This window comes from Podarcis filfolensis (assembly GCF_964270895.1).
Source record: "Podarcis filfolensis genome assembly, chromosome: 5".
NCBI lineage: Eukaryota > Metazoa > Chordata > Lepidosauria > Squamata > Lacertidae > Podarcis > Podarcis filfolensis.
Genome location: NC_139608.1, coordinates 76,403,723 through 76,431,297, shown reverse-complemented (window position 1 = coordinate 76,431,297; position 27,575 = coordinate 76,403,723). Strand labels below are relative to the sequence as shown.

At 41.0% G+C, this 27,575-nt stretch overlaps 2 protein-coding genes across 2 annotated transcripts in view; one reads left to right on the top strand and one right to left on the bottom strand.

Annotated features, from left to right (window-relative positions):
* Positions 1-22,376, top strand: part of GLUD1 (glutamate dehydrogenase 1) — a gene marked incomplete at its 5' end in the record, with an annotated part of 35,362 nt that extends 12,986 nt beyond the window's left edge. The window contains 12 exons of the mRNA XM_083614770.1: positions 237-317; positions 1,397-1,452; positions 2,087-2,150; positions 4,557-4,651; positions 8,824-9,003; positions 11,798-11,935; positions 13,361-13,498; positions 13,632-13,712; positions 17,848-17,971; positions 18,604-18,695; positions 20,191-20,253; positions 20,993-22,376. Of these exons, the coding sequence (XP_083470896.1) occupies positions 237-317; positions 1,397-1,452; positions 2,087-2,150; positions 4,557-4,651; positions 8,824-9,003; positions 11,798-11,935; positions 13,361-13,498; positions 13,632-13,712; positions 17,848-17,971; positions 18,604-18,695; positions 20,191-20,253; positions 20,993-21,112 (1,232 nt within the window). The 3' untranslated portion in view covers positions 21,113-22,376. The remainder of the gene's footprint in view (positions 1-236; positions 318-1,396; positions 1,453-2,086; positions 2,151-4,556; positions 4,652-8,823; positions 9,004-11,797; positions 11,936-13,360; positions 13,499-13,631; positions 13,713-17,847; positions 17,972-18,603; positions 18,696-20,190; positions 20,254-20,992) is intronic.
* An 828-nt stretch (positions 22,377-23,204) lies between these two features.
* Positions 23,205-26,807, bottom strand: LOC310762988 (uncharacterized protein). Its single transcript, XM_083614911.1, has 3 exons — positions 26,531-26,807; positions 24,351-24,413; positions 23,205-23,439 (listed from the first exon to the last, which is right to left on the bottom strand). The coding sequence occupies exons 1-3, from the start codon at positions 26,592-26,594 to the stop codon at positions 23,312-23,314; spliced, it is 255 nt and encodes an 84-aa protein (XP_083471037.1). The 5' UTR covers positions 26,595-26,807; the 3' UTR covers positions 23,205-23,311.
* Between the last annotated feature and the right edge of the window lie 768 nt (positions 26,808-27,575).

Here is a 27,575-nt window from a genome sequence, read left to right as displayed (position 1 = left end):
ATTGTGGTCCATAGACCCAAAGTACGCAGTATTTTAGTTCTTGGATACCTTTGCTGCATACAAATTTGGGATGTTTTTTGTCTGTCTCCAAAGAACTGAAAAATTGCTTGTGTGGGACTTTTTCACAGTGATTCTTTTGCAATGCTTCTTGTGCAAATGGCACTTAATTCTTAGCCCTTGAGGCTTGTTTCTACTTGACTATGAAAATTTAAGTTGGCTTATTGTTTTCCTTGCAGGTATTCGGTACAGTACAGAAGTGAGTGTCGATGAAGTGAAAGCTTTGGCTTCTCTAATGACATACAAATGTGCCGTAGTGGGTAAGTGATGTTTGTAAAGGTCCATGTACGTTCAGTCATTGCCAATGCTATTTAAGAATCTTGAGGCCATGTCAAACTTAAATCTCAAGCATTACATTAGAATATGAGATGGGCTACTTACGTATTTATTATATATTAAATATTTAATTCCAACTGTTCTTCATTTGATGTTTCAGTGAAGCAGTTATCTGCTTAAAATGAGAAGAAATTTAGGTTTAGCATTGAATTAGCATAGCCTTTATTTAAGCACTTGCCTGTTAGCCATGGGCAACAAAGAGTTGCATGCAGCTAGGGAAATTGGCTTGTGGAGAGAATATGGATCACTTCAACCCTCTTCTATGCCCAGCATGGAAACCAAGCTGACTGCCAGAGAAGAAAAGCCACCTTCACACCCAACCTAGAAATATAACTGCTGCAGAAATGACAGAACTCATCCCTTCTCTGCCATATCCCAGCAGTCTAGTAAACATTCTTTGCCAGTTAGTAACTTTTGTGAACTTTCTAACAGGGCAAAATTAGTGGGATGTGTTGGGAGTAGAGAGGGTTTATATGGGGAATAACCATATTTACTGATTAACAGGATTTGGGAACACACCAAATCAACCTACAATTTATATGGTGCCAAAGCTGCCTGTTAAGCCCCACTAATTCATAAGTCAGACTTAATTCATTGTTTTAAAACACACACATAGGCTAGTTTGGGTGTTCTCTTCTTAAGGAGGGATTAGGATTATATCTCAGGGTCCTATAGTCTTTCCCCTGCTTTCTTTCCCAGCTTCGAAATGTGGGAATTTGGGCTCGGCAAAATTCTTCACTTTCTATTATTTATCTCCATATATTTGTGATTCAGTGCCAGTAACAATCTGCATTGCTTTTAAAGGCTTTTTATGTTGCTGTACGCCACTGTGACGTTTTGCAAGAGGGCGGTATATATATTATTTTGTTAATAAATAAAAATAGAAAATGCCAAATACTCATCACCAGTAGTGGCAGGTTCTGTTTTCCCCATCATTTACCCCTACTCTTATTTTGCAAGTTTTGTATTCTTGTTTAACTTAAGCACAAACATTTGTTTTCAGACGTGCCGTTTGGTGGTGCAAAGGCTGGTGTAAAGATCAATCCTAGAAATTATACAGTAAGTTCCAATCTGACAGAAATCTTTTAACCAGCATGCTTAGGTTGGGTAAGTTTGAGAAATAACTCTGCTATAGTAGGGGTGGAAATCTTGTATTCTCTAGCATGTTGAGGAATGAAACATAGGCAATGTATTCGCAATTTAAGGTTTTAAAACAAGTAAGGTGTTTCAGAATCTCCTGTGTAAAAGGTTACATTGCTTAAATTTATTTACAGGGGTCCACAGATTTTGGCTGACCTTGTTAGCTAACCAAACATTTAAATTCACCAAGACACTGCTCTCCCCCCCCCCCCCCCCGGAAGAGCTGGATGTTTTCACTGTTCCTCAAACTCATTGCAAGGTTGGGGTCAATCCCATGTCTCCTTCCTGCTGTTCCAAGTTTAGATCCAGAGATTGGATTAAGAGGTTACTCCCATAGTTGCACTGCATTTACAAGGTGCTTGGAATGTTTCAAGCACAATGTAACTGGGGGGATGTGTCCCCTACACCAAGCAGAGTTGTTGTAGTATGACTAAGAGCACATAAGCAATGGAAACACAAGTATTGTTGAATGTTTTTCTTGGTAAAATCTTTAACATATGACATTAATGGTTGATGTCTTGCGACCTGGACCGTAACTGCTTTTTTGTTATAGGATAATGAATTGGAAAAAATCACAAGACGGTTTACCATAGAACTCGCAAAGAAGGGCTTTATTGGTACGTTATGCAGCAACTGCTGTAACAATTGCTATGAGAAAGATGGCTCAGCAGCATTTTCTGCCTTTATCTCTCCAGAAAGGTTTTAGTAGTTGCTTAGCATGCTTTGAGTAACTCATGCACCACAGTGTAACTGTTGCATTTATCACCTCTAGGTACATGCAGAAATGCCAAAGTGCTTTGTATCTTTCCTCCAACAAATCTATCAAGTTAGACTGTGTCTGGGCTGCACCACTTCTGATTGCAGATTCTTGTGACTGAATGCCGAGAAGAGTTTTAGCTTCTCTTTGACCTGCTGGTTCCCAAAGCGCAAAGAGTTATTGTTTATGGAGGTGTACCCAGTCATGCCAATTCCCCCATATTGTTTGAAGTGGTACAGCCCAGACACAGGGTTACTTCCCCAGTGAGAATTGAGTGACTTGCCAGATAACACCTTCCATCCAGTCACTGAGTAGAGCTCTCATATTTATAATACAGTGGAGTTTTATTTAGTAACCTGTCCAATATTGGGGCTCTCCTTTATCATGTGGGATGGAGGAAAGGGCATGCTGGAAAAAGGGAGGATGGGAATCTTTCGTTCCATTAACTTACTTTCAGATTTAACCCATTATCTGTTCCTTTTGAAACTCCCCTTGCCTCTTTTTTCTCTAAGCTTAAGCCACATGGTCTTTACTTAAAACAGGGATTGCCAATATCTGAATCCAAGAGGTTGACTTTATACTTTAGCCCAAGGTCCATAGTATATTGCACTGACATATACACATCTTCTGACCCACTCATAGGCGGTCAGACCGTACCATAAGAGCAACATAACTTTTCTAGTAAGGGCTTTGCCGTGTGATATTTGGTTAAAAATTTACCAAACCTTGATTAAATTTTAGTAGTGCCAGTTGGGGACCATGCAAAACTGCTTTATGGCTCAGATCTAGTTGCTGTTGGTCATCCCTACTTGAAAAGAAAGATGTTGGCATACTCCAGAGTATTTAGTTGCTTTTGTATATTTTTCAAATATAACAAGACCTTGTTGATGTGGTTGTGGCCAGGGTTGCACATGTTTGCATGTAGATGTAGCATAGACTTGTTCAGCAGCTGTCACTTATTTTTGCTTTCTTTCCTAATAATTCTGAACACTATTTGCTTTGTGCAGAGTTAATGCTTTCATTCTATGGCCCCAGAATTGCACCTGAGTAGCTAACAGCTGTGCAAACGTAGCAAAATAGCTCTTCTTAACCTGGTCAGTTTGCTATTCAGAGCAATTTTGTTACTGTTAGCTTTTTCACGCTGGTCGAAGTTGTGCCAGTTTTAAAGGAAGTTGAGGAAGGAAATTGAAGCTCCACCTTGTAGCAACCAAAAAACAAGGCTTTGTCATAGCTTTCCAAAATAACCCGATGGTTTCAGAAATGACTATCTTATACTGTGTTTTCCAGCCTTTACTAATGTCCCTTATAAGTTTCCCTAGAGTGTGAATTGTTCTGTTTCCATTTTTTTGATGTGAATTCCCCCCCATCCATAAAATTTTGAATGGCTTCTCATAACCAGACATAACTCTGTAAAAAGGGGCTTGTCCCTACATGAGAAATACTGCAAAGAACTGAACTGCTTCTGGTCTAACAGGAAAATACTTCTGGAAATGAATTATTGTTATCTTTGCCTTGTTTTCCTGCTTAAAGATATTTCTTCAAAAAAACACTGTACAGTGGTACCTCGGGATGCGAATGGGATCCGTTCCTGAGCTCCGTTTGCATCCCGAATGGAACGCAAGACGCGACAGCACGTCTGCGCCAGTCACATTTCTCTGCGCATGCGCGTGACATTATTTTGAGCGCATGCGCGAGTGGCGAAACCTGGAAGTAACATGCTCTGTTACTTCTGGGTTGCCGTGGAGCGCAACTCGAACGCGCTCAACCCGAAGCACATTCAGTTCGAGGTTTGACTGTACAGGGATTCTAGGCTGCCAGTAATCCTAAATGCACTTTCACGCCAAAACCATGGAGAAAATTAGAGGAAAGCATTAAATACCTTTTCCCAGAGTAAACCGAGTAACACAAACTTGGTCCTGAGTCATATTAACGTGAGACACAAACATCTCAGTAATATGGAGCATGTGAAAAGCCAGGAATGGTTCCACTTAACCTCACATGTGGCTCTAGTATACAGTGCTGCTGCATTGGTGTATAGATGATGATAATTAATCATCTGATCCAGAAGTCTTCCAAGCAGCCTCCAAAATGTGGGTGCATCATAAGAAATATTGATTCATTGTTTATAAAGCACAAACCAGTACTGTACTGTACTGTATTGTAGTTCACAAAACGGTGTAAGAGTTGCTATGATATTGATCACTTAAGGTTGGCTGTAAATTGATACAATTGAGACTGGTGTTGATGGTTTTAATCTTGCCTGCAGGGCCTGGTGTTGATGTGCCTGCTCCTGACATGAGCACAGGTGAGAGGGAGATGTCCTGGATTGCAGACACCTATGCCAATACCATAGGACACTATGTAAGTTCTGAGTGAAGGCACACGCTTTAATCTAGGCAGAATTAGTCAACCCATTTTGCCAATTGTGCAACATTTACCATTTCTATAATCTTAAGCACTATGACTAACAGATATGTGATACTTTGCATATGCAATACAATGCAGAAGGCTTGTATCACGTTTTAACAAGCCGGCACCACAGTCATTTGTATTGCTACTTGAGTCTTATTCCTGATAGAATTTTGGCGTTAGTTTTGAATGTACAAAACTAGTAAAAGCTGCTATAGCAGTTGCTTGATGCTTTTATATATTGCAGAGTAAAACAATTGTAATTACTTCTGTTTCAGTACATCTTGGGGCTGTTGTTTAATTCTAAATTGGTGCTGTTTAAAAAATTTGGGTAGCTTCACACATTGATGAAGTTAGTGTGGCTACATTCTATGAGCCATAATGTTCCCATAATATACAGCCATACTTGAGTTTTTCTATTGCATGTACACATGAGAAGCTAAGGCCTGTTGCAGCTCCCAGGTACTTTTACATATGATAGTACAACCTGTTCCCCCAATCTTAATTCTTGCATTATAGAGTCGTATACCTAATGTTACTCTAATGCAGTGCCTTCCAGATGTTGTTGAACTATAACACTCATAATCTCTGGTGAAATTATGTCCCATGCTAGTGGGACTGATGGGAGTTCTGAGCCTAACATCTGAAGGGCACCCAGTTGTCTACCTCTGCAGTAATGTATAAACCAAGGAAAAATCATGCTAAGAAAAGGCTGGGTCAAATTCTGTTCTGTTGTATACTAGTTCTGTGTGTTCAGGGAGTCTCTTGAATATTGCTATTCAGGCCTATTCATAAAATGAGATTCAGGCCTCTGAGCTACTCATTCCTGCAACCACCAACTGGAACCAGTCAGAAAATAGTAGCTGGGAGTCACACAGGGATCTTGATTATTGGGATGAAATCATTGCAGTGATGGGGAAGGCCTATTCCTGAGATTTTGTCCAGCTGCTGCAAGTTGGAGTAGTACTGGCCAGTGGTCAAATTCACTCTAAAGCTGTCTATACAGTGGTACCCCGAGTTATAAACGCTTCAGGTTACAAACTCTGCTAAGAGTTACCTTGAGTTCGGAACTTTGCCCCAGAATCAGAACGGAAATTGTGTGCCAGCGGCGCAGTGGCAGCAAGAGGCCCCATTAGTGAAAGCACGCCTCTAATTAAGAACAGTTTCAGGTTAAGAACGGACCTCTGGGATGAATTAAGTTCATAACTAGAGGTACCGCTGTATATTTTTATTCATTGTAGTATAACTGGAGGTGGACCCTTAGTCTCTCAATAGAAAAATAATTGTGGTGGTTATACGTCCTGCAAGGCTGGCTTTGTTTTGCCTCTTTCCATTTAACACTTGCTCATCTCTGAATAACAGGGCGCGAGAATACAGAAGTATGCCTCCTGGTAAAGCAGTTTGAATTCCCTGTCAGAATTTATACCACAACAGGAAAAGTGTTTCTTTTTCAGGATACAACAGGCTGGCCTTTGAGAGTTCTTAATTATTCATGCATGAGAAAGCTTTTGAATTATTCCACAGCTCCTTTGGCTAGATTGCTGTGAGTTAACATTTTGCTTGTTCAAGGTGGCTATGGAAACAAGTTTCTGGAGCAGCTTCTTCATTCAGCCTGTTACATTCAATTTATACTTTGTTTGCAAGTTGAGTGGCAAAACAATAAAGATACTAATAAACTCAAAGTAGAAAGCAATGAGAAGTGTTAAGACTTAAAATCTTTCTTGGCCCACAAGCATGTTGCTGTGATTAAATTCTACTGTAGCAAACTCTTTAGTATTCAGGGCAGTAGACCAGTGTCCCTGTACAGTTTTTGTTTTCCTCTTTTATCTTGTGATTCAAGGCACTACTTCTAAGAGATTTTTCGTCCCTGGGAATGTTTGCATGTTAGTTCTGGGCATCGGATGCCTAAAAACAGGCAAAACATAAGTATTGGGGTAACTTAGTTAATAATTCTCTGCAAACCTGCAGGTTTTAAGTGTCAGTTGAAAATCTCTAGCTCAGTAATTGTTTCATGCAATGTGTTGCCCTAGGAATTAGTTTGAGACTTGGTGTTTCAAGGTTAGTCAAATTGAATTGTAAACCCAGTTCATTTTCAGTTCAAGTATTGCCTAACTTTTTGAAGCAACAGTGTGGCATGCCTCACGTGCATTTAAAGTGAAAAAGCTTAGTTCTGTAGTCTTGTATGAACTTCTGCTTTCAAAAGTGCATAGATAGGCATGCATGAAAGTGTTTTGTGGGGTCCAAAAGCTTGCAATAAGTAGGAGTTGGCAGAGTCGTTCGTTGTATATTCAAGAAGAGTTTTGTCACATGCTACCGATAGAAAACTAGTTAAAGCAATCTTGGGTAACAGTTTGCAGTTTAATTTCCCATTCCCAAAAACATGAGTGACATCTTAGCTGTAAGTCAATCTAGTTGGCTTTCTATAAAACATTCTGATGGTGATCCTCAAATGTCCTTTCCCAGTTCAGCACAGACACCTGAATCTTGACAAGCTAGAAATGGCCAAGCTGCTCTGCAGCACCCATTGATTCTGTTGTAGGTGCAACAGCTCCCAACCAAAGTGTTGGGTGCCAACCTGCCTGTGGAGCCACAGCTGCTTCCAGACCAGTTGAGTCATGCAGTATCTTGTCCCTGTTCATGCCCTGCACTCTAGGTGTGCCAAGCACAACACTCCACACTGTTGTGTGATATAGCAGGTTTATGGACTAGGTCCTGTGGTTGTGGGATTGTAATCCCAGATGCACTTGCTATGAGAAAAAACACTAATGCTCACTTGTGAATGAAGCAATTCTTATATGAGTCATCAGCAAAAGAAAATAGTTTTATGCTATGAGTCAGATGTTGTTCTAAGGCGTAGCAAGAAGAAGAATGCTTCTGAGAGTTTTAAGGGGCTCCTGCAAAAAGTAGATTTAGAAATGAAGAGGCAGTTGAAAAATGGAAGGAAATGGAAGTTTGTTGATAAGGAAGTTCAAATTGTCCAGAACGTTGGTAAGATGGGGAATAAGCTTTCCATCTGTCGCTTGTGGGAGGTGTTCCCTCCAGTGGCAGCCCTGTGTTATGGAAGCACACAGTGAACTTGACACCAGACTGCCAGTTTTTTGTGGTGGTCTTCATGTTTAACTCACCCTTTGTGTAATGAATACACATGTGCTAAACTACAAATTAACCAGCCAGCCCCTCTCTGCTTTGTTTTCATTGAGGGAGCAGTGAAACATGCTTCAGCTGTTTTAAAAGAATCTGAAAAAAAGAGGATGAAACAAAAAAAGTGCAGAAAGAAGTATATAATTAGAAGAGTAACCCTGCTATGCATAGGCTCAGATATCTGCCTGGGCTTTTAACAAATTAAAGGATTATGCTAATAGTTTTCAAATAATTGTATTTTATGTTCCCGTTGCCAGATTATTTTAAAGGTGATTAAACAGCTTTGGCTGATTTAGTTGTAAACTGCCCATAGAAGGTTCAGATCCTCTTATGTGCTATTACAAAGTCGACAAAGTCTACCCAAAGTGGATAATATTTTAAGCATAGTTTAATTGGGATTTCTTATAAGCTTGTTTTAATATAGCAGGGTAGCAAAGCTAGACTAACATGCTTTTTAAGATACATTGAATCAATAAGTGAACTATGAGGAAGCTGTTCCGTTACCTAAAGGGTGCAAATGACATTTATGAACCATTAAAAACTTGGGTGTACCCATTCACAGAAATCACTGGTGTGTGTCCTTACTTGTCAAAACCCTGCTGTGAACCAAATCCACCCCTTGAGCAAATGCACACTGATGTAAACTCTAATTAAAAAGCTGTTTAAAAATATGTCAAGGTGATCTTAAGTAATCTGGTATCTCTTCTTTCTGGCACTTACATTAATATTTCTGCTAAATTTATTACATGGCACTTTGCTGGGCAGTAAGCAGATCCTCAAGGCATCCTATGTCATGCAAATGCCTTTAAATTGGTGAAAGTACAGTATTGTGATAAACTGATTTGTTTGCAGGAGCAACAACTAGATATGTTGACTTCAGTGAAGCTAAAACTCATTAGACATCATTAACATAAAAATTCAGATGTTTTGACAGATGTTTTCCATGGGAATGAGCCTAACTAAACTTTTTTATTACTTTTTAGGACATTAATGCCCATGCTTGTGTCACGGGAAAGCCAATAAGCCAAGGTGGTATACATGGTCGTATCTCTGCCACAGGCCGTGGAGTCTTCCATGGAATTGAGAACTTCATTAATGAAGCATCCTATATGAGTCTGTTGGGAATGACTCCAGGATTTGGGGATAAGACGTTTGCTATCCAGGTAATTTTGTCTAGAATAGTAACCACACTGGAGAGAAAAGCTTTAACTGATAATATGCATCTCATGGGATATTGCTAGCACTTTAAAAAACAGACGTGGCACACAGTATGACATTCAGATTCTGCCAAACCAGACACTGTAATTGACATTGGTAAAGAGGTCTCCCTCCTTTTCTTTTTTCCTTTTGTATTGTGTCAGATACTAAGCCTGCAGGAACTGTCTTCATAAAAAATCTTTGTGTAATGCTTAGAAAAAATTGTGTGCATTATATATCAGTCATGTTGGGAGCAGTATCTTCTGTAGATAGGCCCTTTTTTGTAAAGCAACCTCCAATGTATGGTGGTTTCATGAACATGCAGTAGCTGCTGTACTGCATTCTAGGTCTTGTGCCACCTGCGTAGTCTGAAAGTAGACAACTTTTTATTCATTTATTAAAAGCATTTATAGCCTACCCTTCATCTCAGTGGATTCCAGGGTTCAGGACAAGCTAGTTTCCATAAAATTTCATGAACAGCCAAGCATAATAATAAGAGCAACTAAAACCGTGGTGCTGGGTAAATGCCACAAATAGTACTTTTCTTTCTAATATGATTGTATCAGTCAGAGTTTTGAATTTTACAGTTACCTAGAGTTCAGAAACTTGTATTTGTATTGCTTGCTAGAATCCTTTATTTAGAGCTACGTAGAAAGTTGCCCTTACTAAATATGGGGTTGTACTAATGAGTTACTGTATTTTTGCCAATTAATAAGCGAGAGGGGAATTCTGACCTGTGAAAACAAAGGGATGCCCACACTGCCGCTCTGGAATGCTTGTGTTGGTAGAGCTGAAATGGGGTGTGTCTGTGCCCAAATAAACAGGGAAATAATAAGGGGGGAAATGGAGACAGGCAAGCTTTGTCCTTGAATAAAGCCGGAAGTAGGTTGCATCCTTTTCCCTCTGAAGTAACTGATTTAAAAATTAGCTGAAATAGGCTGTACAGACTGCTAAACTGTCAGGGCTGGAGTCTGGCGTAGGTCAGCAACAAAACAATAAATCAACTGAACCCAGTGAAATTATTCAAGGAAACCAACCACAGCTCTGGCCTACTTGTCTCTGAAACATTTTCTAGGAGGTCTTGCACCGATGAAGTAATTGCAAGGACTGAAGGTCCCCACCTTCCCAGTGCCCACTAGGGCTCCTCCTCTCCAGGGTCTTTCCTACGCAGTCTCAGGCTGCATCTGCACACAATCACCCTCTGCTCTGTTTGTCTCATTTCTCTGTGAGTTATAAAGACCACATGGGAGTGAAGCTGGTTGGAGCAAGAGCGGAATACTCACTGGCTTCTGCCTTGGAGTCTGAAATGTGCCCTGCAGCAGCCTCTTCCTGTTAACTAGACCCTGTCACCTCTTCTGCTTCTGACACCGCCTCCCAGTCTGCTCCTTCTCCCTCTGACCACTCATCGTTGTTCCACTAGGCTCTGATCCTTCTTCCTTGGGGGATTCCTTAGGGGTTCCCCATTTGGTGCCTCCCACCACTCCTCTGCATCCAGCCAAGGCATGGCATATGCTAGTGCGAATTTACTTGCATCCCAAGTAGTCATTCTAGTGCAAACATCTAGGATTGGGTTCCAAAACCATATGAATTTTCCTCTAGGAGGATCCAAACCTCCTTTTCTCCAGCTTAAAGAGTTCAGCATCAGCATTCCAAACTACTGGGAAGAGGAAGAAATATTCTTGAAACTGAGTACCGTATGTTTCGCCCCATAGGACGCACCGCCCTATAGGACGCACCTAGTTTTTTTTTTGGGGGGGGGGGATAAAGAAAAAAATTATTTCCCCCCCCCCAGGCACGGGGCTGGCGCGGGGGAAGCCCGAGCTTCCCCCGACCCCAGCCCCCAGAAGAGCCTGCTATCCGCAATCTTAGGGAGCCGCGCCGGTCTCCCCAGACTTGCGGACAGCTGTGCGAAGCCCGGGCGCACTGAGGCTTCCTAATGCAGGCAGCTCTGCGCGACCCTCCGGAGCCCGGTGCGGCTTCGCGCCGGGCTCCGGAGGGTTGCGCAGAGCTTCCTGAAGCCTGGAGAGCGAGAGCCTCTCGCTCTCCAGGCTTCAGCGAAACCTGTATTCGCCCCATAGGACGCACCCACATTTCCCCTTCATTTTTGGAGGGGAAAAAGTGCGTCCTATAGGGCGAAAAATACGGTATCTTGCAGTGTAACCTTTATGAAAACTAAACGCATTGCTTTAATGGGTGATGGTGAAATCTTTCATGAACTTTCAGCTAATTTCTTACATCCCCAGTAACAAACACGGTATCCCCTGAAATGTGAATCCCGTACCTGACCATAAGACGCACCTGCTGCCGCCTCTCCTTTGCCCTCTACCATGACTCCACTTGCAGCAACCTACCTCCTCTTCCTTCGCCCCGCTTCTTGGCCTCCCTCCTCTTTCTCCCCTCTGTCGGCAGCTGCCTCTTCTCGCCATCCTCCAGCCAACATCCCCAGAGCCATCAGGGGAAAAGGGAGGCCGTTGGCAAAGCCTCTCTCAAAGAGAGCAGCCCAGGAGCGCGAGGCCTTCCTGGGGCTTCAGGGGAAAGGGAAGGCGGGGCAACGGCACACATCACACTCAGGTGATTTGGCTCCAGGGACCACACATTCGCTCCATAAGGCGCACAGACACTTCCCCTTTTTAGGAGGAAAAAAGTGCATCTTATGAAGTGAAAAATACGGTAGGTTGTGATTTAACCAGCAAAGGTTTTGATATCTCCCGTTTATTTGTACAGTGATCTTGAGCCTAAATATACTTCTCCTCTTAACAGGGATTTGGCAATGTAGGATTGCATTCTATGAGGTATCTTCATCGTTACGGTGCAAAATGTGTTGCCATTGGAGAAAAAGATGGCGCAATCTGGAATCCTGATGGACTTGACCCAAAGGAGTTGGAAGATTACAAATTGGTATGAAAAAACTGGTTATTGATTTCATTGCAAATTTGTATAGCAAAATTAAACAACATATTGGCAATGGAGAAGGTACATTGAGTATTTTGATCAATAAAACAGAAAAAAGTGTTCCATAAATGTGTGTTAGGACTACTCGATATACAGAATTTAACCATAGATTTGTATTTGGAAAGTATATCTGCTGACTTTACCATTAAGGGAATTTCCTTAGAGATCCATATAGCATCGATCCGACTGCTCGACTGATGTACTTCTGACTGGAAAGTATATTCTTTGTCTAGTGGGTGTTTAAACCTCCAGGCATCAATTAAATTTAAATTTTCAAACATTGCAAAGAAGGTTTGTGGTAATTTCCCTTCTTTTGACTCTGATTTCCTTATTGTTCTGTCCATCTCTAAAGAAAATACTCCATTCATATCTCCTAACATAATATTTTGGTCCATGTACTTCATTAGCCTGTTTTTTAAATCTTTAAAAAAATCAGCCTTCTTTTCCTTCAGGGCATATATTCCTGCAATTACAACCTCCCCCCTCCCCCCCGTATTGTCATTTGTGTCGCAATCACTCTTCCCAATTCATCTTTAAATAACAATTGTGGTTCAAATTTGGGCCTAATATACAAAGCTACTCCTCGTTGCTTGGTGCTGTCTGATGATACAAATTCCAAACAAAGTCCTTTGTTTATTAATAATCTAGGACTTTTAGCAATATGTGTTTCTTGTAAACAAATTATATCTAAATTTTGTTTCTTTAAAATATGTGCTATTTTAATTCCTTTTACTTTTCCATTCAATCCATTTACATTCCAGCTTAATATTTTCATATCTGCCATATTGGTTGGGTTTCAAAGTCTTGTCTTGTCTTTTTTACTTTTCTTTTTCTTCCTATTTTTATCTTCTTCCTCCTCCTGACTGTCTACACTATCCTCTGATTGTTCTGGGTCCTGTCCTCCTACTGCACCTTCCAGAGCGGGGTCTGTACCTCCAAAATCTTTATGATACTTCCTACAGAATTTCTCTACCTCCTTTTCATCTCTGATTCTATGTTTATAAGTTAAAGAGTTACCTTCTGGGTACTCCCAGCGGTACCTGATATCATTTCTTCTGAGAGTACCTGCAAGGTCTTTAAATGGGGCCCTTTTTTTAAGGAGGCGGGGAAGGATTTCTTTATATAAAATAGTTTCTCCTCCCAAATTTTGAATTTGTTGTTATTATGAGTCTGCCATATTTTGTCTTCTATCCATCCCGAATTTAGGTGTATCAGGCAGTCTCCAGGCCATTTTTGGCCCTTGCTTGTTTGGATCTAATTCTATACCTAATTCTATGGAATTAGATATAGAAGCAGATTGGATTATTGAAACTTCTGTTCTATTTGAATTCACTGGAATGAGCCATTGACTTCCCTTTTGTATCCAAACAGCAACATGGATCGATTCTCACCTACCCAAAGGCACAGCCCCTGGACTGCCACATTCTTGAAGCAGACTGTGACATCCTCATCCCAGCTGCCAGTGAAAAACAGTTAACAAAGGCCAATGCCCACAAGGTCAAAGCAAAAGTAAGAGGAGCCTGCAGAATAAATGCTTGATAATGGATCCAGAAGTTGTGATCTTCTTGCTATGGAAAAATTGTGTTATTTTTGATCAAAAGTTTTTCTATATTCAGCTGTAATATTTTATTTTATTTTCCAGATAATTGCTGAAGGTGCTAACGGACCCACAACTCCTGAGGCAGATAAAATCTTCCTGGAAAGGAATATCATGGTTATTCCGGTAAGGTACATAATTCCTCCATGCCAAAATTAGCATTCATTTTTTTTAAAAAAACATACCTGTTTTACATGCCAAATATCTTCTGGGAATATAAAACTTGCCAGTAAAAAAATGTGCTATCATTTTGGAGCGCATTGAAATTTTTAGCAAAATTCCCAATGATTTTAATGGAGCTGGATTTGTACCCTATGAATTTCCATTTTCTCTATAGCAAGGGTGGTACAGGGGAATACATCACAACTTGATGCATAACTTTGTAAATTGATAGTTAAAAAAGAAAACCACAGAGTTATAAAATTACTCAAGGACTCAAGTTGAAAATGAATTTTGGGCAAGGGATCCATCCTTGTTGAAGATTAATTGTATCCCATACAAATAAGCCTACTCTGATCAGATTTATCTTTCCTTTCACTTCTGTATTTCCAAGCTGTTACTCATAACAGAATGGGGTGTTTGCAGGCTTTTTCAGTGGTGTTTCAAATATACACGATTTCACTTAAACGCGTGATGCCTTCGAATGTAACCCCAGTGTAGGGAGGGGGGTGCCTGTACTGTCATTTAGCCTAGTTGGAATGTAAAGGGAAAGAAGTGCAGGCTTTTAGTACAACACCCCATTTCTCATCACTCACAGCCACATTCTCACAAGCCCCTAGTCCGCATCCAAAGGAATGGGGTGCTTCTATGCTGCTGCTCCTCCTCACTGTGGCTTGACTTGGAGCAGTGAGAGAGTACTCCTTGGACAGTGCCAGCCAACCTTAAAGTCCCACAGGCAGATGATATATATGCTAGCCCTCTATTCCCTCCCACAACACTATCAAACCTATAGTTACGTAAATCCAACTAACAATAACACCCACAACGTAACTGGCTGTGTTTAACTATGTGAATTCTTTATACATCATATAAACATATCTCTTTTCACATTATCAAATTAATTAGAAGCCATTAAAACCAACATTTTGAACAGAAAATACAAATAGATCAGTTCTTATATATGTAATGTCCAAATAGAAGCTTTTTTGTGTTCCACGTACATCTTTACGAATACAAGTGTCGGACGCAACAACTTTAAGAAGCAGTACTTGTAGAAAATGAACTTGTTGTTTGTAATGTTCCACATATGTCTTTGCAAAGTGTAGTTGTATGCAGTTGCTGTATGCAGGTATCAGACGAAAGATACGAAAGATCTTAATATATGCCTTTGCAAAATATAGTTGCTGTATGCAGGTATCAGATGAAAAAACTTAAGACAAGGATTCCCAGAATAATACTTTGTTTTGCCCTGCCGGGCTTCATCAGCCATGCATACTCTAAATAATTGCTTCTACTTAATTTGATAATGTGAAAAGAGGTATGTTTATATGATGCATAAAGAATTCATATAGTTAAACCCTCCCACAACCCGGCAAGAATGCTGGCCTTTGCTGGCCTTTGCCTAGGTAGCAAAGGCATAGCTCCTGATTGACTCCCCTTAAGTCACTGCATTCCAGTTGTTAAGACAACTAACAACTTGGCTTGCTTTATCACCTTGGGGTTTCCATCTGCTGTTGGTATCTTTTTGGCTTCCAGTACATCAAACATTGCACAGCTGCAGGAGGTAATACCCGAACAATCGTCTTGATTTTAGGAGTAGGGGGGGAATCCCCATGAAGGGTAGTACAGGTGGCAATGTCATGGAAGGGAAAGCTCACATCTGAAATACATTATGAGAGAGTCCAGCAATGGGGTGCAAGAAACCACCTTGGGGATTTGGGGGGGCACTTAACCACCCTCTGGCACTGCCTGTGCCTGTAGCACGTTAGCAGCCAGTGCAAAGATGTTATACTCTCCAAGGTCTGCTTCTGACTGCTGCCTCCTCAGCTCCCTCTGCTTCAACCCCCCAACCCAATTTAAATGCAGTCAAGATGAGGTGGAAGAAGCTGCAAAGGTGACACCCAGCAACTGAACCCAATTTGAAGTGTGTTATTATTGAAGGCCAGAAATTCTGCTTTTAGAACTGGGGACCGGGTATTGTATGGCATAGAAACAGCGAACTTGAAGAGGGGTATCAGGAAAGCAAAAGCGGAGTACAGAGGAAAAATTGAGGACCATCTGAGAAATCATGATACTAGACAAATGTGGCAGGGAGTCCAACATCTGACTGGTTATAAATCAAGGAATTCATCAATGGTAGAGAGTACTGCTTCCTTGCTGGGAGAGTTGAATACCTTCTTTGCCCAATTTGAGGTGACACCAACAGTGACTCCAACAGGGATGCCAGAGCTATTGGCGTCACTACCTACAGGAAATGCTGCCAGGGTGGAAGAGGGAGAAGTGAGGCGAATATTAAAGGAGGTAAACACGAGGAAGGCTATGGGCCCAGATGGGGTGGCTGGCAGGGTGCTAAGAGATTGTTCGGACCAACTGGCAGGAATCTTTACGAAGGTTTTTAACCAGTCTCTGGCCCAAGCCACTGTTCCACCCTGTCTGAATACCACTACCATTATACCCATGCCAAAAACATCAAAGATAGACAGTCTGAATGATTTTTGCCCTGTGGCGCTGACATCCATTATAATGAAATGTTTCGAAAAACTGGTGAGGAAGCGCATCTTATCTTGTCTGCCAGTGGGACTTGACCCTTACCAGTTTGCGTACAAGGCAAAGAGATCCACAGAGGATGCTGTGGCAATGGCTTTACATGCTGTCCTGACTCATTTGGAGAAGCAAGGGAACTATGCGAGACTGTTATTTGTAGACTTTAGTTCTGCATTTAATACTATTCTTCCGCATAGATTGGTGCCCAAATTATTAGACCTGGGACTTCCACCATGTTTATGAAGGTGGATATTAGACTTTCTATCAAACCGTTCCCAAAGGGTCAGGTTGGGTTCCCACGTCTCTGCGGATCTCATCACGAATACGGGGACGCCACAGGGGTGTGTGTTGAGCCCACTTTTATACACGCTCTATACAGCTGACTGTGCCCCCAAATACCCCAGAAATAAGATCATTAAGTTCGCAGGTGATACAACGGTGGTTGGTTTAATTACGGCTGGAGAGGGGGAAACGGCCTATAGGAAGGAAGTTGAGCAGTTGGGGGAGTGGTGCAGGAAAAACAACTTACTGCTTAACTTAAAGAAAACAAAAGAGATCATTGTGGATTTTAGGAAATGTAAATTGAATATTCAGCCACTTATTATTGAGGGGAAGTGCGTGGAACAGGTCTCAGTGTTTCGTTTTCTGGGAATGGAGTTGAGAAACGACCTAACCTGGGGAGAGAACAGCAAAGACCTGGTGAAGAGAGCACAGCAGAGGTTATATTTTCTGAGAATCCTCCGGAAAAACAATCTCTCAAAGGACCTGTTGATGGCATTCTACCATTGCACTGTGGAGAGCGTACTAACTTATGGTCTGTGCGTGTGGTTTGGGAGCTGCACGGCCAGGGAAAAAACAATGCTATCCAGGGTTGTAAAGACTGCAAAGAGAATTATTGGGTGCACTCTTCCCACCTTAGATCAAATCTATGCTGCCAGGTGCCATAAGAAAGCGGCAGAGATAGCACATGATAGTACGCACCCTGGAAATGATCTCTTTCAGCTTCTGCCTTCTGGAAGAAGGTATAGGGTTATAAAGGCCAGGAGTAGCCGCCTGAAAAACAGTTTCTACGCTAATGCAATTCTGGTTCTAAACGCAGCATAAGGGGTCTCTGTAGTATAGTGTATTTTAAAATGGGGTTTTAGAGTTTTTAGGGGTTTTTGAATGTTTTATGTAGTTTTTATGTAGTTTTAAGTAGTTTTTATGTAGTTTTATGTAGTTTCGTGGTAGTTTTATGTAGTTTTTATGTAGTTTTATGTAGTTTTTTGAATTTCATTGTTCCGCAAGGGACAATGACAATAAAGATATCGTATCGTATCGTATCGTATGCTCAATGAGTGTTGGTATCTGTAATAGCAGCTAAACTGGATTTTTCAACCAGCTTTATTTTTCATTTTACAAAGTGGTACTAGAGTTCGTGATATTAACAATTTCTGTCTGTTGCAAAGCGTACCTTTCCAAATTACCATCTTTTGCAGTTTTGAAGTATACTTTACATTGCCTACAATGCATTTTCTTACCAAAACCCCCCAAAACCTTTCAATCTTGTCCTATTCAGGATCTCTATTTAAATGCTGGTGGTGTAACTGTGTCTTACTTTGAGTGGCTGAAGAACCTGAACCACGTCAGCTATGGTCGCTTGACTTTTAAATATGAAAGGGACTCAAACTACCACTTGCTAAGTAAGTATAACAAGTACTGCACACTTTATGCAGATTCAGTAATAAATTGTATCATCCCAACTACTAATAACAAACTCACTTTCTTTAGAAGATTTCATGTTTTGTGAATTAGTTTATGATATATTCTGACAGAACCTTTTAGTAGAACTTGTTTTTGTATGGCATTACATAGAATAATACTGCCAAAAAAACCCTATGTAAATGCAAATTAATAATACTGGAGAATTAGATTTTCTGTTCTATAGTGAAAGTTTATAGATAAGTTACTGGCAATACTGAAAAGCAAATTTCAGCTTAAAAGTGGAAGTAGATACATTTTGCATTAATCTAGAAGTCTTGTCACCTGGCTGGCTGTCTGTCTTTGAATCGCTGCAGAGTTCTGTCTTCCTGCAGCAGAATTGCTTCAGTTGAAATATAGGAAACTTAGAAGTAGCAAAGCAAGTGCTTCTGAGAGAGGCTGCTGAAACTTGCCTTCTGAGTCAGCTGGGGCTGCACACTCATTGAATACAGCAGGATTTACTTCTGACTAAGCAGGCATAGGATTGGATTGTAACTGTCTGGACTGAAACTTGCTTCATTTAAGAACCATGCATAAGAAAGCAGCATGACTTATTTATTTCTCCCTCCTTCAGTGTCTGTCCAGGAAAGCTTGGAAAGAAAGTTTGGGAAACATGGTGGAAGTATTCCAGTTGTGCCTACTGCAGAATTCCAGGATAGAATATCTGTAAGTAGCTGCTGCAAGATTTTGCTCATTGCATATCTGATAAATGTCTATTGCAAAAAAAGAGAAACCAATCTGTGGGTGCAAGTTGTATAATTGTCAGACTAGAGTAAAAATACCTTACTACTTATAGTATGAAGGACATAATATGTGTTTTGTTTAGCTTCTTTCAGTGGGTTATAGTTCCAGAGGTTGCTGAATTTTGGAGGGGAAATGCAGTTTTTTTTATACCTACCCACAATCTTTGTTAGTCCATGGCAGCTCACGTTGACCATGTCGTGCTGTAACAAGCCCCAGCTGGGTACTAGAGGTGGCAGCTGGCAGACTCCCTAGATTGAAACAACTTAAAAGTCAGACCACATCAGTATGGCTGCTGTTGGTAGGTTACCAGTAGGTTGACACTAAAAGGGGTCTCTACTTTGCGGGGGGGGGGGGGTTCACACAAGTGTAAGGCACTACCTCTTGATGCTTTCCTTTTGGTACCAGCCCAGATGAATGTATTCCGACTAGTGAGGAGGAAAGGAAGGAAGTTATTGAACACAGTATGGGGGGGGGGAGCACTGCACTTTCTAGGTGAGAGACAGAGTGGGGGCCCTGAACGTTTGACAAAGTGCCGACACAGGGATGCAGCAAGATGCTCTTGTGCTTATCGACTCTGTGTACTTTGTTAGGCTTGAATTTATACCATGGTACTACGTGCCTTGGCAAAGTTTCCATTGGGGAACAGAAAAGAGTGTGAGTGCCCCATTCCAGTGATCACATGCAATGGGACAGTTGGCAAAAGTGTACGGGGGTCACTGTGGGAGATGAGACTATGGATACCTGCGCCCCATGCCCCATAGCAAACTTCTTCCCTGTCCACAGGTTCCTGGTAGTTGTTTCACTGTGCCTTCTGACTTTGTAGTGCTGTTAATTAATGCTAGTGACTTGTCCATGATTTTTTTGTGGATGAATGGGCCGACCTGGGATGTATTGTGGAGACCTGGGAGCGTGGGGTGGGCAGAGTAGATCTGACTCCGATTTGTCCTCCTGGATACTCTGCAGCATCCACATAGACTGGGGAATTGTCTTACTCACCACGAAGGTGCGTTGCCTTTTGATGGTCTTGGAAGGCCTTCAGCTGGGACATAGAGACTGGCTGGGAATTTGCAGCTTGCCATAATTGTTGTCTAACTTTGAATATTTACTGACACAGTACTCTGAAGTGTACTGAATTACACGCATGTTATATACATCCAGGATAATCTATTGCTTGGCTTCCTAGATAGAAATTCCAGGGGGAATAGCCTTGTTAGTATGTCAGCTGAAGATAAACAGTTAAATTAAACGCATTTAGGTTGGTTTGGCTTTGGCTAGTTTCCTTTTCTATCCAGCAGTTAAAGGGGTATACAAAGAGTGGCATAATATATCAATCCCTTAAGCACTAATATTAAAAAAGTACAAAATGGGGTCTGGCTGGTTTCAGACTGACTACTCATTGCAATTCTTTTCAATATAGGGTGCATCTGAAAAAGACATTGTCCATTCTGGTTTGGCCTACACCATGGAGCGTTCTGCTAGGGTATGTATTATGTAACGGTGGAAGCTTTAAACTTGTGTTGACACGTTATCTCCAGAGGTAAATTGCAGAGGCACATAATAGGGTGAAATGGTTCCTCCTCGCTCCAGTTTCTGGATTGCATTAATCAGCATTGGGTAACCTACACAGAACATTAAATGAACTCTATTATTTTTCTAACTTGCTGATTAGCAAAAAAAATATTCTACCTATAAATACAGCAACAAGTAGTGGAGACTGTTCTGCCTGGTGAAGTGCCTGGTTTAGGCTGCCCTGTTCCCTGTTGTAAGCTCAATAGTAAGCCCTTTTGAGCAGAGTGTGTACATGCATATGATTGCACTGTCTGTCTCAGCTAAACCAGAGTGAATACACTGAGGCAGCTCCTCGTTTCTGCCATCTGTCTGGAATGGCAGCTGACTTAAAATGTTTACTCTGTCATCAGTTCTGTGGTGTGTTTCTCAGCCTCTTCCAGGATCAGAGTAGCTGATTGTCAATGCCCCAACATTTAGGAAGAATGGGTAGGTCCCTGTGCTTAATAAATTGTAGAAGTATTCAGTTACCACTTTATTGGCTACCTTGTGCCATTTAGAAAATGAATATGAAGCTCGAGCTAATTAAGGAGCATTATATTCCTTATTCAATGATTTCTCCAAGTCAGATCAATATTAGCATTGTATGTGTATTCAATAAGAGCTCAGTAAATATTTTGTACTCACATTGTAACAATTTTTGTATTCTCTAGCAAATCATGCGTACGGCTATGAAGTACAATCTAGGTCTAGACTTGAGAACAGCTGCCTACGTCAATGCAATTGAGAAAGTCTTCAAGGTGTACAATGAAGCTGGCGTGACCTTCACATAAACGGATAGTCGTCTGCCAAGGTCTGGCACCCTGTTGCATACCCTCTTCAGAAAGCGTATTTCAAGTTTACATATAACCACAGAAACCCCTCTTTTCTCACTTAACTATAGCGGATATGATTCTCTGTTGGCTTCAGTTTGAGTTAGTCTTTCATCATTAAAAAAAATAAATAAATCTGGGGGTTAGTGCTTCATGCCGAAAGATATCTAAAGATAACCAGTTCATATGCACTTGTTTTGGGGGAAGGGGGAGGTTCTAAGTATTCTTTGCCATGAAACTTTAAAAAAGGTACCTTTTTATTGTATGAACCTGTGGTCTAGCCACAATAAGCAACCTAGCAAAGCTTCAGATCACACGAGTGTGTGCTATTGGAGCAAATAGCCAACTATTCATGCACTTTGGTTTTCAAACAATAACTCTCCCAGCTTTGGCACTTTGAATAAAGGCCTTGGATGATCAATGCAGTGGCATTATCAGTGACAGAACGGGCCTCCTGCAGGGAATATCTTTGATAGGATTCTCATTTTTACACTTAGCAGCATCATATACCTGGTTCCCCTTAGGCAATGTGTGTTTCTTTTTATAATCTGTGCTCCTGTTACAGGGATGCCTTTAAATCATGTACTCATCCTCTACTCAAGCACTGCAAGGTGCACGTAAAAAGATGGGTTCCGGGAGCTAGTATTTTTATAAGCTGAAGCAGTATCATTGTTGTACAGGCACCCAGCGAAATTATCTCTTGTGTTTAATCTTATCACAGCATATTCATTAAACTTGTTTTTTAAAAGAATTGACATGTACTTGAGCATAATCTTAGGTAGTCCAAAGAACTTGTGTAGCCTCTTACTCAGTTGTGTTTTATTGTCTGAGAGCTTTTAGCGTTAGCTATTGCCTCAATGAACAATTAAATGATTGGCAACAAGGAGGCAAGCTGCTACTACAAACTTTGTGTAGTGTCCTAACATGCTGACTTTGTTCTCTCTATTTTTTTGGCGGTTTGCATATTCTGAACATAAATAGTTTAATACAGAGAGGGCCTTGAAGCCAGGACTCGATCACAGTTTTGAGGATTCTTGATAGGTATTTTGTCCAGAGGAGTCCTATAAAAGTGCCAGCTGTATTTATGTAATGAATATGAATGTTTTTTTTAAAAAAAAACCCAAACCCAAGCCTTCCCAGAACTCATGCTTTTTTCTAGCGACTTTGTAACTCATGACATAACATGGTAACAAAAGCAATTATTAAAAGTTGACCTTTCCAAACATATGCTGGTTTGTGTTTTTCATAGCTTTTCACAACATCATGAGAGCTGAAACGTTCAGTGTAAATAAAATGAAGCTGGATTTGGAATTAGACAGAGAACTTTTCATGCATCTTTCATAGTACTGGTAATCAAATTTGTACAATGTGTAAACGTTCCTTGGTTTGAATTGGGATGCTACAAAGGAGTTACTGGTGCATTTTATTCCTGACGGCTGTTCAACGTATGCAAACTATTTTTGGTGTTATAGATATCAAGTGTTGAGCAGACGTGTGTGAACAGTCCCTTGAGTTTTCTGAACTGTCCCTTTCCTTAAACTTTGCATTTCGTCCTGAACCCTTTCCCCCCTTAATGTTTCAGTTCTTACACCCTTTCCACTTCAAACTGCTACATTTCTTGCCAGTGACCAACAGTTCCCTAGTTCGTCCAGCCAAAACTCTTACAGCTGTGTGGCATAATCATGCTAATACATAGTTTCCCTCAAAACTTTGAAGTTTTTCTAAATAGTTTTAATGAAATGGAGTTTCATCTGAGCTTTGCACACAGGATCTTCACAGTGGGGTGGGGAGGGTCCCCCACTCACATAGAATGTTGTGTGGGACCTGAGGAGTATTTAGTTAGATGATGCATAGTTAAAGCCACATATTACATTTTATGTGTGTGCCTACATGCTTATGTGTGCACTCGAGTCTCGCATAAAATGTATATGCCCACTTAACACGCCCTAGCACCTTCTGCGAAACCAACCTCATGAACACTTCTCAATACAGTCATATTGAACCACGATGTAAAAAAAATGCACCTTGTTAAAGATTAATTTAATGAAATGTATAGGGATTTATAGCTTCACTTTTAATGAAGGTGTAAAGAATATATGCCAAACACCTGAATAATTTCGGTCCATTAAATATACAATAAGAGAAAACAGTATAATAGGTTTAAGTTGAAACGTTCTTCTCTTCTTCACTTTGTCCAAAGGCTTTGCCCCAGGCAGTTACCTGGCTTGTTAGGCTTTGTGCAGCCTTTTCTCCAGTATCCTGTGCAGCCTTGCAGGTGTCATCTACCACTTCAAAACAAAAAGGGAAACAATTTAAGGAGGTGAGAGACAATGGCTGACTACATATGTGCTTTGCTTTTTCCATAAGATGTAGGACTGTGTTGGAAGTGCAAGTGTGCATGTGGGAAGGAAAGTCTACATGCTGTTTAAGGAACCCGTTCACCAGATGAAGAAGCTGGCTTGCAGCAGTTCAGATCTAGTTCACTATTGTCTGCTCTTGACTGACAATGGCTCTGCAGGGTCTCCACCAATGGGATTTCCGATTATGTTGGTACATGAACCTTTTTTTAAGCTAGATTTGCCAAGGGTTACACTTGACATCTGCATGCAAAGTGTGTGCTTTTCTGACTGAGCTTGGAAAGGAGCTACAGAATGCTTATTGTGTAGGCTGCTAACTTGAACACTAGCCACCTGGGTAGGCTCAAGGTAATATTTAGCACAGTGGAAAAGAGCTAAATTGGATTTTTGAGTTTTCTGTCTCCTGATACATAGAGTTGTCATATTTGAAGAGGTAAAAATCTGGACACAAAAAGTTGTAGAGCGTTTTTTAGGGCAATCGCCCGATAGCCCCTCTGCCACCCAGGTCGCCCGAGTCTGAACAGAGCAGTCCGCACACACAAAACCCCCCCAAACCCAGGACATTTGTTTAAAAATGTAAAATTTCCCCCAGATGGGTATGTAGGACCCCTGAAGGACATGTCAAGAAATTCCTGGATGTATGGCAACCCTATAATACCAGTTACTTGAACACAGATGTACTATTTGGAACAGAAAAACTGTTCCCCACTTAAGTCTGTACTGGAGGGGTGGGGGAAATCTGAATTTAGAAGGTATACACCAAGTTTTTTCTACATTTATAAGCCATTCAGATACCACAAATTTTGAGAATTGCCCAGGTTATTAGAAGGATGCCTCCTTACCTTTCTGACCAGCTTCTGTAGCCTGGTCCAGTGCTTTCTGCACAGCCTGACCTGCTGAATTAACTACAAGTAAAAAATAAGAATAAATCACAGAAATAGAAAATTTACAATTCTCTGAATTGTACCGAGCACGTGAATGGTGTATCTTATATATTAATACCAAACTCATAGTTGGTTCTTACATAGCCAAAAAGCATTACCCCATCACACAATGGAGGTATCAGCAAGCCTTTATGGACTCCCAAGGTTTGCAGAAGGTTAAAAAAAAAATAGGAAAAACCTAGAAGAGTGGAGGAGGACCCCAGTAAAAACTGAGCATGCTTAATGGGTCAACATGCTGGCTTTGCTGTCGGAGGACGGAAATAGAAATCCAGAGGGAAAGACTATATAGAACAGAATCATGGAAGACACACTGGCTGGCTAAAATCCGTAACGGGAGCAGTTCACAATGCAACATTTTGTTGTTGATCCCACATGTTGTCTTAAATCATTTTCAGGAAGAGAAACATAGCTTATTACACAAGGTCTGCTGAGAGATTTATTTGCTTTTGGTTCTTCTGTATCTCATCTGGCAGTGGCTATTTCATCAGTCTATTAGAACTGTTCCTATGAGCTGATGTCTGAGATCATTAACATTTTAAGATGCATTTCAGTTTTGCATTTCTGTGATAGTGAATACACACTGTTCAGGGAACTTGCATAAATCCTCCATGTTGCCCCAGGTCAGAAGATTTGCCAACTTTTCTCACCAGATCATGGGCCTTTTACTGCTTTTTGACCAAAGCAGAAAAATCTCAGCTGAAGCATTTCCTGGCAGGTTGGGAAAACTCTGTTTATGGAATTTCTGTTGGCCACAGCAGTCCAGCTCAAGAAAAGAAAAGAAGCGAATCCAGCATTTCAGAGAGAAAAAGCAATTTACGGTCTCCATCCAAACTAAAAAGACTGCCAGTTTTTCAAGCAAGCCATTGCAATAGCTTGAACAGAAGCTGGATTTCTAGACAATAGCTGGTGATATTTCGCCACATACTGCAGAAAGTGTTGCCTATTGGTTTTTTGCCGGCCAGGCTGTTTTCGGGTCAGTTGGCAAACCCTGTTGTTTATATAATGAGTTTTATTTTGGAATCCTAAGATGACATTTTGTGCCTTGATTACAAGCCCTGGTATAAACACTTGCATGGAAAACCTGAACAATTATGAAACAGAGGGGTCTTTGTTTGGCTTTCTAGCCCCATGCCCTTCCATAACTTTTATTTAAAGGTCAGGATAATTACTGTAGGCGGTACATTTCTTGACAGAAAAATCAAACCTTTTTTGTATCTATAAATAATAAATCCAATTTGAGGTACTTTGAATTATATTCACACATTTTTGTTAAAGCTCTGCAATGCCAGAAAACATTTTTCCTCCATTGTTTCCATTTTCAATTGTAAAATAAATATGGGTAATCATGGGCGTAGGCAGGGAGGGGCACCTTCCTCCCTTAAATCAATAGAAATCAATAAAAATACATATCTAACTGAGGTTCTGCCCCCCCCAAATCCTGGCTAAACTCATGTGGGCATTGCAGTATGGTACACCCCCCATCCCCCCTTGTAGGGACAATACAGACGTTAACTTTGTGGGGAGGGGTATTTTCTCAGAAAGGCAAGATCCAAAGTACCTTCTCATGAAATCCAAGTTATTCATGCTTGGTTTTTACCCCACCGTATTCCAAAGAGGCTTACTAAGGCAGAAGAAGAAAGCTGAACATATATGGTAACAAAAATAAAAATAGATTCCAGAGAGCTTTGCTAACATACCAAGAAAAAAATGACCCAATCTGCTCTTGTGCAATTAATACCCTTGCAGCCTTTTTTCCTATTACACTGGAGCATGATCAGCAGGTAAAATCATTGAAAGTTGTCTTACATGAGATCTGACTACTTTTTCATCAAACCTAGTGCATTTCTGGACTCCTGTGACTCAAGGGTTTCAGGCAGAGGTTGTTCACCTCAAAGCTATTAACAGCATAGAGAATAAATTGATAGTAGTAATACCTGCACATCAAGTTGCTGTTAAGACAACAACCCACCCCAAGTCTGATGTTGGCGCTACTTAAGGGTAGATCTTTCTGTGACTGAAAAAGTAGAATATAGACTGGTGGTTTTACAAGAACAAAGACATAACCTCAGTGTCTTTACCTGCAACCTGGGAAGCCATCCCGGTCAGTGTTTTTCCTTCCTCTTCAAGATTCAGCTTAAACATTTTTGCTTTTGTGTGGATGAGATCTCCTGCTCCCTGATTTGTAGATTCCCCAATCAGTTGACGGATGGTCACTTTCTCAAATGCAGTCCAGCCCTGTTTTGTTGCTTCCCAAAGAGTTGGCTCTTATAGACAGGCAAACTCCTCCCAGCTAGGATCCAGAAAAACCCACAGAGCTCTGTTAGTCACCAAACTCCTGACTTCAAAGGAAGTGGAGGGATGTTTGGAATTACTGTATTCTTCCTCGCAAGGGAGAGGGTGGGGTTTGGCACTTTTAAAATCTTTTTTAACCAAAGTAGTTTTCCACAGCTGCAAAACAAGAGTGGTTGTGGACTGGGCTGGCCAGCCTGCTGTTATGAAATGTTTCCATAATGATGGCTTTCGGAAGAGCCGGAGGTTTTATAAGGCCAAATAACGGTAAATTTCAATGTATGGGAAAGGAGAAATGACACCAGTCCAAAGATACTAATTACTGTGTTTGAAAGCACATAAACTTCAAATCAAAAACCTGTGACCAAACTGGATGCAGCTGTGCAGGAGATTAATTCAGCCTTCTGTTTTTTGGGGGGTTTTGTGGCACACCTGGGAGTGCAAAAATGGCACCAGGCAAGCCTCTGATCTGTAACCGAAAAACCATGTTCAGTTTGGTGGATCACAAATTGTGCCGACCTGCTTGAATTTTGCCTTTCTGGAAAATGCTCTCAGTTGGGTTTGTCGGATGGAAGGACTCCTCCAGGGAAGAAAAGAGATCACTCTGTGTTAGACAATATGTTGCTTGCGGAAGGTTCTCCGCTGAGTTCAGTTAAAAGGACCAGGTAACAGCAGATGTGCACAAGCTCTTGGTGGGGAGTCACTGCCAGTCGGAGTAGACAAGACTGGCTAAATGGACCAATAGTCTGACTCTGGTGTTCACATAAGGCAGCTTCCTATGTTCCTGTGCTGAGGCTCATTGTATGGCAGATGGATTCTGCCTTTGCAAATGAG